The sequence below is a fragment of the Bubalus kerabau genome, chromosome 4, assembly GCF_029407905.1.
Source record: "Bubalus kerabau isolate K-KA32 ecotype Philippines breed swamp buffalo chromosome 4, PCC_UOA_SB_1v2, whole genome shotgun sequence".
In the NCBI taxonomy this organism is placed as follows: Eukaryota; Metazoa; Chordata; class Mammalia; order Artiodactyla; family Bovidae; genus Bubalus; species Bubalus kerabau.
The window spans coordinates 53,784,302-53,800,378 of NC_073627.1; the positions used below are offsets into that span (position 1 = coordinate 53,784,302).

General features: G+C 37.7%; 1 protein-coding gene across 6 annotated transcripts in view; it reads right to left on the minus strand.

Moving 5' to 3' along the window:
* Positions 1-16,077, minus strand: part of VMP1 (vacuole membrane protein 1) — a 130,163-nt gene that overhangs the window by 105,108 nt on the left and 8,978 nt on the right. For 3 of the 6 annotated variants that reach the window (XM_055577458.1, XM_055577463.1, XM_055577464.1), the window contains exons 2-5: positions 8,177-8,278; positions 3,697-3,832; positions 2,467-2,557; positions 1,009-1,119 (exon numbers count right to left, since the gene is read on the minus strand). In XM_055577458.1, coding sequence (XP_055433433.1) covers positions 1,009-1,119; positions 2,467-2,557; positions 3,697-3,832; positions 8,177-8,252 — 414 coding nt within the window. In that variant the 5' untranslated portion in view covers positions 8,253-8,278. Of the gene's footprint in view, positions 1-1,008; positions 1,120-2,466; positions 2,558-3,696; positions 3,833-8,176; positions 8,279-9,124; positions 9,234-9,874; positions 9,958-16,077 lie in introns of those variants that run through there. The other 3 variants (XM_055577461.1, XM_055577459.1, XM_055577462.1) reach the window with 2 other exon arrangements.

Genomic DNA, 16,077 nt, shown 5'->3' on the forward strand with positions numbered 1-16,077 from the left:
TCCTTATTCTTCAGATTATTAAACAGCTTTCTGAATATTGATTTCCTAATATTTATCATACCTGCTTCAGAAGTGAATTCATTGAAGCATAGAGATTAGAAGTGTCTGCACTGCTGAACTCTATTCAGCCATCATACTGCTATGACTACTTTTCACCTGTTTTCTCCATCAAGAGCAAGCTGTTTTCAAATATGAAATTGTTTTCAATATATTATTCAGAGACAGGAAGAGAGTGAAACAAGAGAGACATCCAGAGTACAAATTTAATGAGGCCTTCACTCAGGAGCCCCACATTTCGATGACCCCAAAAGCAACTGTATAAATCCCATGCCCTCGATGTCACGCTTGTCACCCCCCAGTCCTAGCCCTGCCATCATTTCATTACATTTGACAGTGTCCAAAGCAAAAACCTCTCTTTCATTTCTAATTTCAACTAAGTAAAAAAATATATATATTTTTTAGGAAAGGTACATTTTATATTTTGATTTAAAAGAGTTTAAGAAAGTTCTACACACATCACACTTCATGAGCTGCATTCAGTAAAAACACCAGAGTAACCACCCCGTTGTGCACAAGGTTATCTGAGGGTGTGAGGGAGACACCATTCTCATTGGTTATTAACAGAGAAAGTTACTGTCCAAGTCAATTCCAACCCGTACATGGAATTTTGTACAACTGAATAACTTCAACTATTACAATGCAACTGCATAAGCAAGAGAGCCACTATTTCGAAATCTCAACAGAAAAAACGTTTCCTGGCTGAATTAATATAAGTAAACAATCTCATTTGCCTAAGGCTTTTCCTCTCCCTTCTCTTTTTAAATTCTCAACTCAAAAGGAAAACCAAAACAGAGTTCTGAATCAAACCTAAAGCACTGATTGGAGGATTAGAATACGTATAAAACACAAAGATAGTCAAATAAAAGCCTTAGAATTTTAACTTCTGAAGTATAAGCACAAATTAAAACATAATCTCTTTCAACCTCGATTATTAAAAGTTAATCTTACCAGATAAAGCAGAAAGGTGTGCAGCCCTGTTCCAAGCCCAACAGAAGACAAAATTCCTAAGCCTATCCAGTAGGCATACAAAAGAAACTGTTTCTCTATACGTTGCACATACTGAAAAACAAAAGAGATAAGGTGATAAAAAACAAAATCGGAATTCTTAAGCAGAAATGTATTTATCAACTACAATTAAAAAACAAAACAAAACACTGTTTCCAATAGGAAGAAAGTATTAAGAGTCAAGGCTCCTCAAAGAGACCTAATTCCTCTAACATGTGGTAGCAGAGATGACCAAAAAAGAAAAAATCATGTGACTGTAATAAAGCTCATTTCTAACGTTTTAAAAGTCCTACTATTACAATGACATTTGTAGGAAATATGCAAATTACTGATAACTATGAGAATAAAAATTTTAGACACTTAAAAGTTTCACAAATTTTGTTTAAAAAAGCATGATAATATACAGTGGTAAGAGATGGGGGGTTATTTATATAGTATTTGGAACCAGAACATATTCTCGTTGATCCTAGTAAAAAATGTACATAAAATTATTTTTATATATTTAAGACCAAGATGCTTTACAAGCAAAAGCAAACTGCAGCCCGCTGGGATACAGACTTGGAAGATTTCCAGAGTTTAGATGCTCATACTGGACAGTAAATCCATCAAGCTGGTTCCCGGGAAACTCTTAATAGCACACACAGATTTCTTTAAAATATATTTAAAATCTGCATTTATATGTATAAAAACTTCTCTGATGAGAAGCAAACTGCTTCACCCCCCTCCTTTTAATGCCATTTATTGTTTCCTAATTTTACAAGCAATATATGTTTATTATAGACAAGCAGAAATACATAAAGTAAAAAACAACTATCGCCCATAATCTCCACCCTACCAAAGATAATCACCATTGGCATTTTGATGAATATAGAGGTAAACTGCTTTAACATGTGAAATGGTACCCTTTTAGAACCATTTCCTATCAGAATACATGAACATTTTGCTATTTTAACAAAAGTTATTAACAAAATGTCCTATTTCCCTTCATTTATGCTGTACTTATAGACAACAGGCAAGCAAACTTCCCTCCACTTTATACATATAAAACTGAACTTTCAATCTAGGATGAGTATATGAGCTTTGATAGGTCACAGTATAGAAAATATGAAGACCTTGGTAGTGATTAAAGAATTCATGCTGCTTTGACTAAACATTGCCTGGAAAGTTACATTTAAATCCTTAAAGGTAAAAAGGAATGATATATACCAAATATAAATACTGAGCAGCCATGAATTACCACAAGAATATTTTTAATATTTGACCTTAAAAATAAGACATTAAGATACCACTTATGAGATAAATTTTTTAAAAAAATCAACAAAAGCCACAACAAATCCCAAAACAGTTCCATTCTGAAACTGCCTGGGACTCGGGAAGGAAGAACAGCGTTGAACCTCATACCTGTTGATGTGCTCCTTCAACATAATACGTAGCTGTAAGCACAGCAAGCAGCAGCAAAACAGACACCACAATGCTTTGACGATGCCATAATCTTAAAAACAAAACAAAAAAATGAGATACATCAGTCTCATTTTTAGGATTCATCACTCTCAAGACATTTCTCACTGAAACAATGAAGTTTTTTAGCTCAGGTTTAGAAGTGGTTCTTGGTGGACTGAGCTCTTTTGTTCTTAAAGACTATAGTCTCTTGATGTACAGAAGAGAATAAACAAGATACATGGGTACAGAATCTAATTTCTCACTAGAAACCCCACTGCCGCCCTCCCCATATCCCCAAATTGCTTGTATATACTCCAGCCTCTAATTGGGACAGGACGAAGAGGATATATGTATACTTCTGGCTGATTCATGCTGCTGTATGGCAGAAACCAACACAACACTGTAAAACTATTATCCTCCAACTAGAAATGAATTTGAACAAGTATATACTGCATAGGGCTTTAGCCTTTAGTCAGAGGACTTGGATCAGAGCCTCTGAAGTACTGCACTTGGAGTAAGACACTCAACCAATCTGTTTCTGTTCCTTGTTTTTAAAATCATAATGATCATATACTTATTTTACCTTCTTTGCAGAACTGCTAGAAGAATCAAATGAACTAAAAAGTGTTACAAAATACTGTATAAACCGCAAGTACAATAAAAATGTCAGATATTATTACAGATATCTTGGAAAGGTAAACCATAAAATGATTAAGGCAATTAAAAGTTCAACTTGCTCTTTATGATATCAGAAACAGGGCTTACAAGTACTAAAATCAAAGACAGAACACAATTTCCATGGCAGAGTCCTTTTCATTGGCTCAAACTATCAGTAGTGCCACGTATCCTGAACCTTGACCTGCTAAAGAATCAGTGTATCGTACACAGGCCTGATTTCTCCTGAAGGTAAAGCCAGAAGAAAACACTTTTCGTTCTTAGGGTTCTCCTTCGCATAAAGGATTCAATAGGAGACAATGGTCAACTGTAATAATCCAGTGAACAAATAGCAGTAAGTTTCCCTAATCTATTTTTCTTCAAACTACATATAAAAAGGAAAATAAGTATGTTCCTATAACATTCTAAATTTAATTAATCCATTTTGATAGAGCAGGTGGCAGGAATAGGAGATTGCTGAAGACTTCTAGAATTAGTAAAAACAGTTTATATAAAAGTTAATGGAAGACTCTTTACTTTGAGGTCCATTCCTTCAAGATTACTAGGGTTTCCAGAGAAAAATACTGCAAGGTAATGAGTGGCTGTCTCCACAGGACAATATTCTGTCTTTCTTCTCGATCCCTCCTCTTCTTTTCATTCACTGAAGAGGGGTCTGAAAAAATTAGTGCAGAAGTTAAAACAGGATGCTACTTTTCCCAATCACTCTCAAAACTCACCTATCTTCCCATCCCATGTTTGAAGGACTGCATAGAAACCTCAAAAGCAAACAACCCGATTCACACTGTGCCAAATCTAGGCTATGTCCTGCTGTTCTACTCTTATCATTCTTTTTGGAATTATTTTAGAGTCAGTACACAAGTTTCTCTTATACATTACTGAAAGTCAAAGTGAAGTCCCTCAGTCATGTCCAACTCTTTGCGACCCTATGGACTGTAGCCTACCAGGCTCCTCCGTCCATAGAATTTTCTAGGCAAGAGTACTGGAGTGGGTTGCCATTTCCTTCTCCAGGGGATTTTCCTAACCCAGGGATCGAACCTGGGTCTCCAGTATTGCAGGCAGACACTTTACCATCTGAGCCAGCTCAGAAGCCCATACATTACTGGAATACTAAATTAGTCCACTTTCTGTGAAGGGCAATTTAGCATCATATCATAGAACAAAGTGATTTAGAGCTCAAAATGTGAAGGCCAATTAGTAGTAGTAGTGTTAGTCACTTAGTCATATACGACTCTCTGCGATCCCATGGACTATAGCCTGCTAAGCTCTTATGTCCATGGAATGCTCCAGGCAAGAATACTGGAGTGGGTTGTTATTGCCTTCTCCAGGGGATCCCAACTCAGGGACTAAACCCAGGTCTCCTGCATTGCAGGCAGATTCTTTACCATCTGAGCTATCAGGGAAGACCAGCAGGTTCTGCTCTAAAAAAACCTTCTGAAGGGACATTAAACCCTGGCTCTGCCACCTATTGGTCAAAGCCAGTTAACCTTTCTGTGCCTCAGTTTTGTCTTCGCTAAAATAAAAACAGTAGTTACTTTTTAGGGTCTTGTTAAAGATTAAATGAGTTAATACCTGTATATATATGTACAATTAAGGTTACTTATTATTGTAAATAATAGTAAATCTCTTGGCATCATCTCTTGAAATTATAAATGCATATACTCTCCAGTTGAGCTATTTCAAATCCTGAAAGATGATGCTGTGAAAGTGCTGCACTCAATATGCCAGCAAATTTGGAAAACTCAGCAGTGGCCACAGGACTGGAAAAGGTCAGTTTTCATTCCAATCCCTAAGAAAAGCAATGTCAAAGCATGCTCCAACTACTGCACAATTGCACTCATCTCACATGCCAGCAAAGTAATGCTCAAAATTCTCCAAGCGAGGCTTCAACAATACATGAATCATAAACTTCCAGATGTTCAAGCTGGTTTTAGAAAAGGCAGAGGAACCAGAGATCAAATTGCCAACATCTGCTGGATCATTGAAAAAGCAAGAAAGTTTCAGAAAAACATCTATTTCTGCTTTATTGACTATGCCAAAGCTTTTGACTGTGTAGATCACAACAAACTGTGGAAAATTCTGAAAGAGATGGGAACACCAGACCACCTGACCTGCCTCTTGAGAAACCTATATGCAGGTCAGGAAGCAACAGTTAGAACTGGACATGGAACAACAGACTGGTTCCAAATAGGAAAAGGAGTACTTCAAGGCTGTATATTGTCACCCTGCTTATTTAACTTATATGCAGAACACATCATGTAAAATGCCAGGGTGGATGAAGCATAAGCTGGAATCAAGATTGCCAGGAGAAGTATCAATAACCTCAGATATGCAGATGACACCACCCTTATGGCAGAAAGCAAAGAACTAAAGAGCCTCTCGATGAAAGTGAAAAAGGAGAGTGAAAAAGTTGGCTTAAAGCTCAACATTCAGAAAACTAAGATCATGGCATCCAGTCCCATCACTTCATGGCAAATAGATGGGAAACAGTAGAAACAGTGGCAGACTTTATTTTGGGGGGCTCCAAAATCACTGCAGATGGTGACCGCAGCCATAAAATTAAAAGACGGTTGCTCCTTAGAAGCAAAGTTATGAGCAACCTAGACAGCATATTAAAAAGCAAAGTTATGACCAACTTTGACATTACTTTGCCAACAACGGTCTGTCAAGTCAGGGCTATGGTTTTTCTAGAAGTCATGTATGGATGTGAGAGTTGGACTATAAAGAAAGCTGAGCACTGAAGAATTGATGCTTTTGAACTGTGGTTTTGGAGAAGAATCTTGAGAGTCCCTTCGACTGCAAGGAGATCCAACCAGTCCATCCCAAAGGAGATCAGTCCTGAGTCTTCACTGGAAGGATTGATGTTGAAACTGAAACTCCAATACTGCAGCCACCTGATGCAAAGAGCTGACTCACTGGAAAATGCCCTGATGCTGGGAAAGATTGAAGGCGGGAGGAGAAGGGGACGACAGAGGATGAGATGGTTGGATGCCATCACTGACTCAATCAATGGAGATGAGTTTGGGTAAACTCCAGGAGTTGGTGATGGACAGGGAGGCCTAGCGTGCTGCAGTCCATGGGGTCGCAAGGAGTCGGACTCATCTGAGCGACTGAACTGAACTGAACTGTCACTGAATAATTCTACTCAGGAGAATGATTAGGTGTAAGGAGAAATGACTTTTGTACAAGTTTATTCAGTGCAGTGTTATTTGCTTTAATAAGATGGAGGAGTGATTAAAATATGTTATACCTGAACAACAGAACACTAAGCAGCCGCAATAAAGAATAAGTTCTTGGGACTTCCCTGGTGGTTCAGTGGATAAGCATCCACCTGCCAAAGCAGAGGACTGATTCAAGCCGTGGTCTGGGAGGACCCCACATGCTGTGCAGCAATGAAGCACGTGGGCCACAGCTACTGAGCCTGTGCTTAGAGCCTGTGCCTGCAGCAAGAGAAACCACAGCAATAAGGAGCCTGTGCAGTGCCATGAAGAGTAAGTCTGCACACAGCAACGAAGTCCTAGTCCAGCCCAAAATAAACAAATATAAAAGAAAAAAGCATAAGCTCTTCATGTACAATCTCTAGAAAATAGTAAGTTAAAAATCTCAAACAAATGCACACCATGGTACAGAACAGTAAGTGTGCCATTCTCACATTAATTTTAAATTCCAAAGGTGTAGGCAATAGAAGAAGAATATACAAATGCATGCGCTTGCTGAAAGGAATGAAAAAATGACATGTGAAAGCTCCGAATGGGACGAGACTATGATACATGCAATGCCTATCTCTGAATCCTGAGACTCATGGTGAAATGATACAATATTTATTGACAACCAAAGTAACCCAAGAGTCAGTTAAGTGCTGCAAACACATTCTGCAAAGCAATGTAGTGATTAAAATGAACAGATGGGGACTACTACTTCAGAAAGCTTGCAGTCCTTCCAGTAGAAGAAGATTTCTATGATATAATTATAACCCTGCTGAAGTACTGATATTATTTGCAATGTGTTTGAGATGTCAAATGATCAAGTTAAAAAGCAAATCATTACAATTAACAGAAAAGGAAAACCTTTCACTTTCTTTTAAACACATAAGGGAAAGTTCTTACTTAAATCGTCTATATAAATGATAACTGTAATTTTTAGGGTGAATGTATAAATAAGAGTCAAATACACTGAAATTTCGGAGAAGGCAATGGCAACCCACTCCAGTACTCTTGCCTGGAAAATCCCATGGACAGAGGAGCCTGGTAGGCTGCAGCCCATGGAGTCGCTAAGAGTCGGGCACGGCCGAGTGACTTCACTTTCACTTTTCACTTTCATACATTGGAGAAGGAAATGGCAACCCACTCCAGTGTTCTTGCCTGGAGAATCCCAGGGACGGGGGAGGCTGGTGGGCTGCCGTCTATGGGGTCGCACAGAATCGGACACGACTGAAGCGACTTAGCAGCAGCAGCAGCAGCAGCAGCAGCGGCATACTGAAATTTACCACAAATTCCTAATTCAATTAAAATAAAAATTTATTTGTCTCAAATTAAAATTTAAAAAGAAATACACAATAATCACATTCTGACTTTTTGGATAATTATAAAAATTACAATTAGCATAATAAATAAATTTATCATCTATTTCTAAGGTTACAAAATAGCATGATTGAACTGAATGGCAAACAAAGTCAAATAAATATTTACCACACCATAAGATTAAAAAGCAAGAATTTTGTGTCTAGAACACTGCTGATGTGACTATGGCCAAGCTGCTTCTGCTATCACTGTGAAAAATCACCTTATAGGCCCTTATACATCCATAATTTAATTTACTATGAAGATGAAACAAAAGATAATCTTTTATAAGATTTATAAGAATTTTATGTATTTTATATTACTATATATTATTTTATTAACAAAAGATAATACATATTAGATATATTTGAATTTTATTCCAATGAAAAGGATATCATTTAAACCCACAGATCTTCTCCCTCCAAACAACCATCCTTTACCTGTGAAGTTTCCATTATATTGTTCCTTGTTCATTGCTACACGTCTCTGGTCACAATTTTTTCCATTCTCTGCCATTTCATAGATCAATAACTCTTGAGGAGCTAATAAAACAAAATAAAATCCAGTGCTATGTTACATATTCCTGCCTTGCATCTGTGGCTGAATGAAACTGAATACAGAAACCACATGGTAGGAATCCCCACCTGCTATCTCAACATGTTGACACCTTAATTTTCTCAGTTATAATCAAGAGTTAATAATCTGCATAAAAGTCTAGTAGAAGTATTAAACATATAAAAGCCATGTTGTTGCAATCCTTTTCCAAACAGCTATCCCAGTGCTTTTCCAGATTAAAATTTGGAGGCAATTTTTCCATAGAAGGTTATAAAATACTACTACCTTCAAACAGATAACTTAAAAGGTCTAAAGTCTTTATAGTTCATTAATACCATACACACTATCTACTCAAATTTTACCAATCTTTCAGTCCTTTGGAATTACTTTAAAAAAAAAAAAAAGATTACATTATCAAACATGTTAAAAATGTTGACAACAGATCCAAGATTCATTATATTTAGCAAGCAATTCTACTGAAAGAAAAAAATGTACAGGCATAGAAGGTGAAAATTTTAAACGTTTAAGATGAGTTAAATGTACTCTTTAAGGACTTGCCTGGTGGTACAGTGGTTAAGAGCCCGCCTTCCCATGCAGGAGACATGGTTCCGGCCCCTGGTCAGGGACTAAGGCCCCACACGCCCTGCCTAACTACTGAGCCTGTGTGCCTCAACCGAGACCTGAGGCAGCCAAGAATGAGTGAGTATTTAAATAGACTTGTCATATTACACTTTATATTACAAGTATAGATGTAAATCTTTTACTTAAAATCTCTAAATTACAACATATAAACGGTGCTGATGTAATTATTCTATACAAAAACATCAGATTACCTGTGCCTGTATCACTCTTTCAGGTGCTAGTAAAGCACATCTTGCTACTCAAAATGTGTATCACTTCAAAGTCTCAGTGCTGAGTCCTCTGCACGTGCCGTGAGTCCTGCTAGATTTAGACTCAGCTGATGAGAAGATGACGTGGTCATGGGTTCAATCTTCCTACACTTTGTTAGTTAGAACTATTTTATCCCTTGGCTAAAATTCCAACCATACTTTAGGCTTCATAAAGGAAAACAAATGTAAGATTATAAAGGCTGAAGAAAAAGCCTACATTCATTACTCCAACAGAAGGTTTCTTCTTTTAGACACAATCCATTTCTGGACACCTTTTTTTGTTGCCTTCATTTTTCAATAAACAAATTAACATATCAGGAAATAAAGCACAGGTTTCCCTCAGCACAGATGGAGAGCCTGGAGCAGAGGACTGTGAGTCTAAAATCTGGATTTGCACACCAGATTTGCTACTGACTAAGCTGCATGATTTTAAGTAAGTCTCATTTTTTCTAGATCTTGATTCTTTGGATCTACAAAAGGAGAACAAAAATTCTCATGTCCATAAAATTGATGACGATGAAGGAGTGTGTTTGGGCATGCTAGTGTGCATATAACCATAAATGGCAATACACCAAAAGGGCAGGTATATGGAGCAGTAAACCTAGCAACTGTGTGTGTGAGAGAAAGTACTTCATAGCACAAGCCTCATGGCTGCCACATAAGTCACATCAGCATCTTTCATCCAACACTCACTATAAAAGTTCTGGGGTCAGCAATGGCCACTGAAGACACAAACGTGAATACCAGAAGATCCTTATCCTCCAGCAGGTCATAGTCTAGCAGGGAAACCAGATGAACACAAGACTTCAATTATAACATAAAACAATGAAATAGATACACAGTAAATAACTTAGCAGAAAGACAACAGGTTTTGGAATCTAACAGAACTGGATTCAAATCCAAACTTCCCAGTATCTATTTTAAGCTTTGGCAAGTTTTTACATCTCTCTATATATCAGTTTCTTCAAAAGGTACTCTGAGGATTAAATAAAATAATATACATAAAATACTAATATTGTCTCATCTTTTATAGGCACTCAATATATACCAGTTACAATGATGATAATGTTAGGTAGAACAAAGGTTGGAAAACCGGAGTGAGGACCTCAGGTAAAACAAACAGCACTCCAAGGCTAGCCCAATTTACATAGGGCAGGCCCAGGAGGAGGAGAAAAAAACATATAAAAAGAGGACCCAAAAATGGGCTGGGGCCTCTATTCTCTTCATGTCTTTTGGGTTGGCATGCCCTCACGCCTCAAGGATATATTTTCCTTTGCTTTGTAAATAAAACTGAGCTGTAACACAGAGCTGTAACACTGGTCTGTCCAAGGGCTGTAATGCTGGTCTGTCCAGTTGCTTCAAATTTTTGTTGCGACAAGACAGAACTGAGGAAATTACAAACTCCTCCGACAATAAGGAGACAGAAAGTACAGGATAAAGTATGGGAGCTCAGAGGGCAATACATTCATAGTAGTCATAGAAGCTGAAACTTGATTCTGTAAACTTAAGTCATACTTCTGTGACAATATTTTCAAAAGACAAGCAATTACAAAAAAATGTGAAGATAATTTGTGAAAATCTGTATGATCAAACCATCACAATAGGTTTAAAAAATACAAATCTATTCCACAAATCATGCTTTCTGGTTTTATTAATAAAATTAACTGAATGTATCTTAAATGAACCATATAATAAAGAAGTTAAAGATTTTCCATCTTCCAATCATTCAACATGAAGTTAAAGATTTTCCGTCTTCTAATCATTCATACATAAGTTCTGTAAAGACTTAAAACTGCGAACTCATATTCAGCCAAATTCTGCAGGCAATTCATTTTCGAGATGAACAGCCGTTCACTTACATCACAATAAAGAACAATTAATTAATTTGTGATGCAAAGATGTAAGAAGGCAGAAAAGAGCTTACGTGTTATGAAGGACACACTCTAAAACCTTTCCCCCTACAAAATACCAATAACTCATTTCCCCAGTCTTACTCTTTCCCATGGTATCTTCTTTGAGAGACAAAGTTTTATTCAAAACAACTTGGGTCTGTTTAAGTTCTTACTTAATAACAATGGTATTATGCAACCACTCAGAGACGATTTACAAGACATTGCAAGAGGAACTTTTATTTGAGCAAATAATGTGTTCTTACACAATATGCTAAAGAAGAAAACAGTCCACTGGCATTTCCTACTCAAAAAATTCTCTAGAAAAAAAGTCTGGAATTTTGTTTTGCAAGAAATAACGTAAGAGACTAAGTTAATCTGTCCACTTCTTTACAAACAAAATAAATTCACAGTTTAAAAAACAGTTTTTGAAAACCTTTTGGCAACCTCTGGCCCCACTCCCCTACTAGAGGTTGGGAGATGAGGGTTAAAGTTCAACCCCTCTAATCATGTCTAGGTTTTTTTTTGGTGACCAGTCCCCACCCTGGAGATAACAACGGGCCCAACAGAAGTTGCCTCATTAGAATAAAAGGTGCTCCTTTCACTTATATCACTCAGGAAAACTACAAAGGATTTGGGAGCTTTGTGCCTGGAACTGGGACAAAGACCAAATATACATTTCTTATGCCATAATTACTCAATTACATAAGGACAGAATTACACACTTACAGAAGAAGAGAATATGCTAGTTATGTGCTGAATTGTACCTCCCCCTCCCTTATATGCTGAAGTTCTAATCCCCAAAGTGACTGTATTTATTTTATAGTTGGGGCTTTTAAGCAGGTAATTAAGGTTAAATGAGGTCCTAAGGGTGAGACCCTAATCAGATAGATGTGGTATCCTTAGAAGAGGAGAAAAGAGACACCAGAGACCTCTCTCTTTGTATGTATGTATGCATACAAAGGAAATGTCATGTGAGCACACACGAAGAAGACAGCCATGTACCAGCCAAGAGGAGAGCTGGCACCTTAATTTTCGACATCCAGCCTCCAGAACTGAGAACATTAACTCGGTGCCCCAAAGCTGCCAATATGTCTCGATTGATCAGAGGCCAAATCAGGGCAAGCAGCATTTCACCTGTACTCCATTCTTCAAGACTAATGCATCCATGCTATTCTAATTCTGTTCTCCTTCCCACCTGAAAGTAGTTTTATTTCCTTGGAGCTAAAAAAAATCCTACCAACATCACTTACTAGTTGCATAACCTTGGGTAAGTAATTTAAGCTTTTGCATTTAAGTTATTCGTAAAATACCCCCATTCCTATTTTCATGTCATCCTTAAATGTTCTTCGTGTTGCTCTGGGGACTCTCATTTATTTTCTCTACTTTCAGAAAAATTATATATAATTGTCCTGCACAGAGTCTGGCTGGCACACAGCAGGCACTTAATGTTAGCTTCTCTACACCCCTTCCAGGAATGTCTCAATTTTCCAAAACAACCATAGTCAATACTGCCCGAGTATTCATTTACAGGCACTTGTTTTCCATCTTTCTATAATATTCAAGAGCCTGCACAACTGATTTTTACAGAAGCATCGACAGAAAGATCTTGGTTTGTTATGCAAGATAACAAAAATGAATTATTTTTCATCAATGCAACCACTTTGAAAAGTACCAAAAGGACAATCTGTTAAAAATCATTTTAGGATAAAAAAGAAGACGTTTGCTTCTTGGCAAGAATACTATGACAAACCTAGACAGTGTGTTGAAAAGCAGAAACAATACTCTGCCAACAAAGGTCCATATGTATAGTCAAGGCTGTGGTCTTCCCAGTGGTCATGGACAGTTGTGAGAGCTGGACAGTAAAGAAGGTGGAGGGCCGAGGAATTGATGCCTTTGAACTATGGTGCTAAGAAGTCTCCTGAGAGTCCCTTGGACAGCAAGGAGACCAACCCAGTCAATCTTCAGGGAAATAAACTCTGAATAGTTGTTGAAAGGACTGTTGCTGAAGTTGAGACTCCCATATTTTGGTCATCTGACGCGAACAGCTGACTCACTGGAAAAGTCCCTGATGCTGGGAAAGATTGAGGGCAGAAGGAGAAGAGGACATCAGAAGATGAGATAGCTGTATGGCACCTCTGATGCAATGGATAGGAACTTGGGCAAACTTTGGGAGATGGTGAGGGACAGAGAGGCCTGATGTGCTGCAGCCCATGGGGTTGCAAAGAGTCAGACACGACTGGGTGGCTGAACAACAACAAAAAAGCTCTAGCCAGTGTATCAAGGGAAAGAGGAAATAAACAGTTTTAAGGAGAGCCGCTTTTTAGTTTAATGAAGTAGCACAAATTCTGAAAATCTGTTACTAAATATTGTCAGTCAGATCCCTGGATGTGGGAATAAACCCAATTACTAGCCTGTTTAAAAGACTGAAATCTCCTCAAAAAGGAACCTAGCACATAGACATATTCCTGACATTCAATGCAGCCTTGCACAGAGACTGTTATAATATCGATTTGAATAGCATGCATCGTAGTTTTGTTTCTAAGAATAAAATTGTTGAAATAAACTCTACAGGTCTATAGATGGGATGAGAAGACAAAAATACGAAAGCAGATTAACTCAAACGTCAAATAATTTTCACTGTGAAAATACATCTAGATACAAGAAATGCTATAAAAGGCTGTAACTAGCAGATTTTAAATACAGCTGAAGCACACTTAAAACCTAAGGTTGATATTAAAATATGTGGGTTTTTTTTGTTTCTGGCAGAAGTGCTCAGAAAACTGCTAAAAGCAGCTCACAAAGGTTCTTTGTAGGCTGTACATCCAGTGTACTAAGACTATAATGCTCCATTCATTTTAAACATTAGCTACACTTGTAAGGCAAAAACAATGTAAAACTAAATTACTGTGAGTCCCCTAACGTGACACAAAAAACACTGGAGGATGTCATGAAAATACAACTTACTGAATGACACAAGACTTACTGGAGAATTTACCAAGATGAAAATAAAAATAAAACAGAGTAGTGAATTTTCTTCATCACTGAATTCCAAAATAAAATGAACATACTTCCTTTTAAGAAAACCATCTATCCACATGATTCTACTTTCTCACAAAAATATTGTCAGCTTTCTCAATAAAACTACAGTGTTTGTCATACAAGGCACACAAAGACAGCCAACCTGAGAATATTACATCTTTTGGTAAACTCTTTTGCTTTTAGAGTGTGTGTCCTTGGTTGGATTATTTAGTATATTCAGTCACAGACCATTTCAAAATAGTGGTAGACTTCCCTAAAAAAAGATTAAGAAACTGCAATTTCTTCTTGGAAACGTAATAAATAAATACTGTAAGCGAAGAGTAATACATCTTGACCAGTGAGGTTCTGACCCAGCTTTCTGTTTGTATAGGAGCAGAAAGGCAAAGATAATTCCAAGACCATGCACAGTATCAGAGTGGTTATCAGATCATCTGCCTCTGAGCCAGAGTCTCCATCCCATGGTAGTGACAGTCCAACAATCTGTTCTCTGAAAATTCATAATTTGAATGAGAATATATGAAAAATATTCCTTGAATCTTTTTGAACTTTCTAAAGTTTGGGGTTTGGAAAAGACTCTGATGCTGGGAGGGATTGGGGGCAGGAGGAGACGGGGACGACAGAGGATGAGATGGCCCGATGGCATCACTGACTCGATGGACGTGAGTTTGGGTGAACTCCGGGAGTTGGTGATGGACAGGGAGGCCTGGCGTGCTGCGATTCATGGAGTCGCAAAGAGTCGGACACAACTGAGCGACTGAACTGAACTGAAAGTTTGGGGAAATTAAAAAAATTAAAATCCCAAGTTAGTTAACAATTTAAAAGCATTCAGAATTTCAATAAATCTCCTAATAATGGGTTAGCAGGTTATAAGTTTCTGGCCTAAAATATCCCTCAACTTAATGAAGCGAAATGTATATGCAACTCATCAAAGTCTTCTAATTGTTGAAAAAGGCCGCTGCTCCAGGTCTAATTTTTAATTAAATTTTATGTAAAAATCCAAGTTAAAAAAAAAAAAAACAACAACCTGAAAGACGCTTTAGGAACTCCCTTTTTTCAAGTCTGATAGGTTTTGGGTGTAAAAACACAATTTTATCTTCATAGGCAAAATGTATAACTTCTAAAATTACAACCTAAAAATCTCATTTTTCACTTTCTCTCAATCTATCTCTAAATGTTCATTCAGTTTTTTATAACCAATGCAATCTTAGCAAAGCATTTTCACCAAAAAGATGGAGAGTAAGAGTAAGGTCAAGATTTAAGATAATAAAAGGAGTTAACAGTCTAGATTTGGGAGACTCCACTAACTGAGAGACCTTCAGAATGTCATTTCGCACCCTGACTCTCCCTTTCCTCATCCAATCATTAGGCATACAGACTAAGAGACTGTCATAATTTTCTTCCTATTCTAGGAGTCTATGAATCCTACTCAGACCAAGGCCAGGGTTTTGGATTTCTATAATAGTAACTACTTCTGTACAGTGATATACAGGTTGCATAAAGAGTAGCTAATATGATACTAACAACATTTGTAGGAAACAGTCATTTTTACACTGCTAAGTCACTTCAGTCATGTCTGACTCTGTGCGACCCCACAGATGGCAGCCCACCAGGCTCTCCATTCCCTGGGATTCTCCAGGCAAGAACACTGGAGTGGGTTGCCATTTCCTTCTCCAAAGCATGGAAGTGAAAAGTGAAAGTGAAGTCGCTCAGTCGTGTCCGACTCTTCACGACCCCATGGACTGCAGCCTACCAGGCTCTTCCGTCCATCGGATTTTCCAGGCAAGAGTACTTGCCTTCTACAAACGAGAAAGTGAGGGCTCCAAGGGCCCCAAAGAGCAACTCAGCAGCATATAAATGACAAGGTAAGAGTTTGACCTCACTTTCTCAAGCCCAAATTCAATGTTTCTTCTACTACACAAAACAGTCAAATAACAGTATTTTTCAATTCTTACCAATGAATTCTGG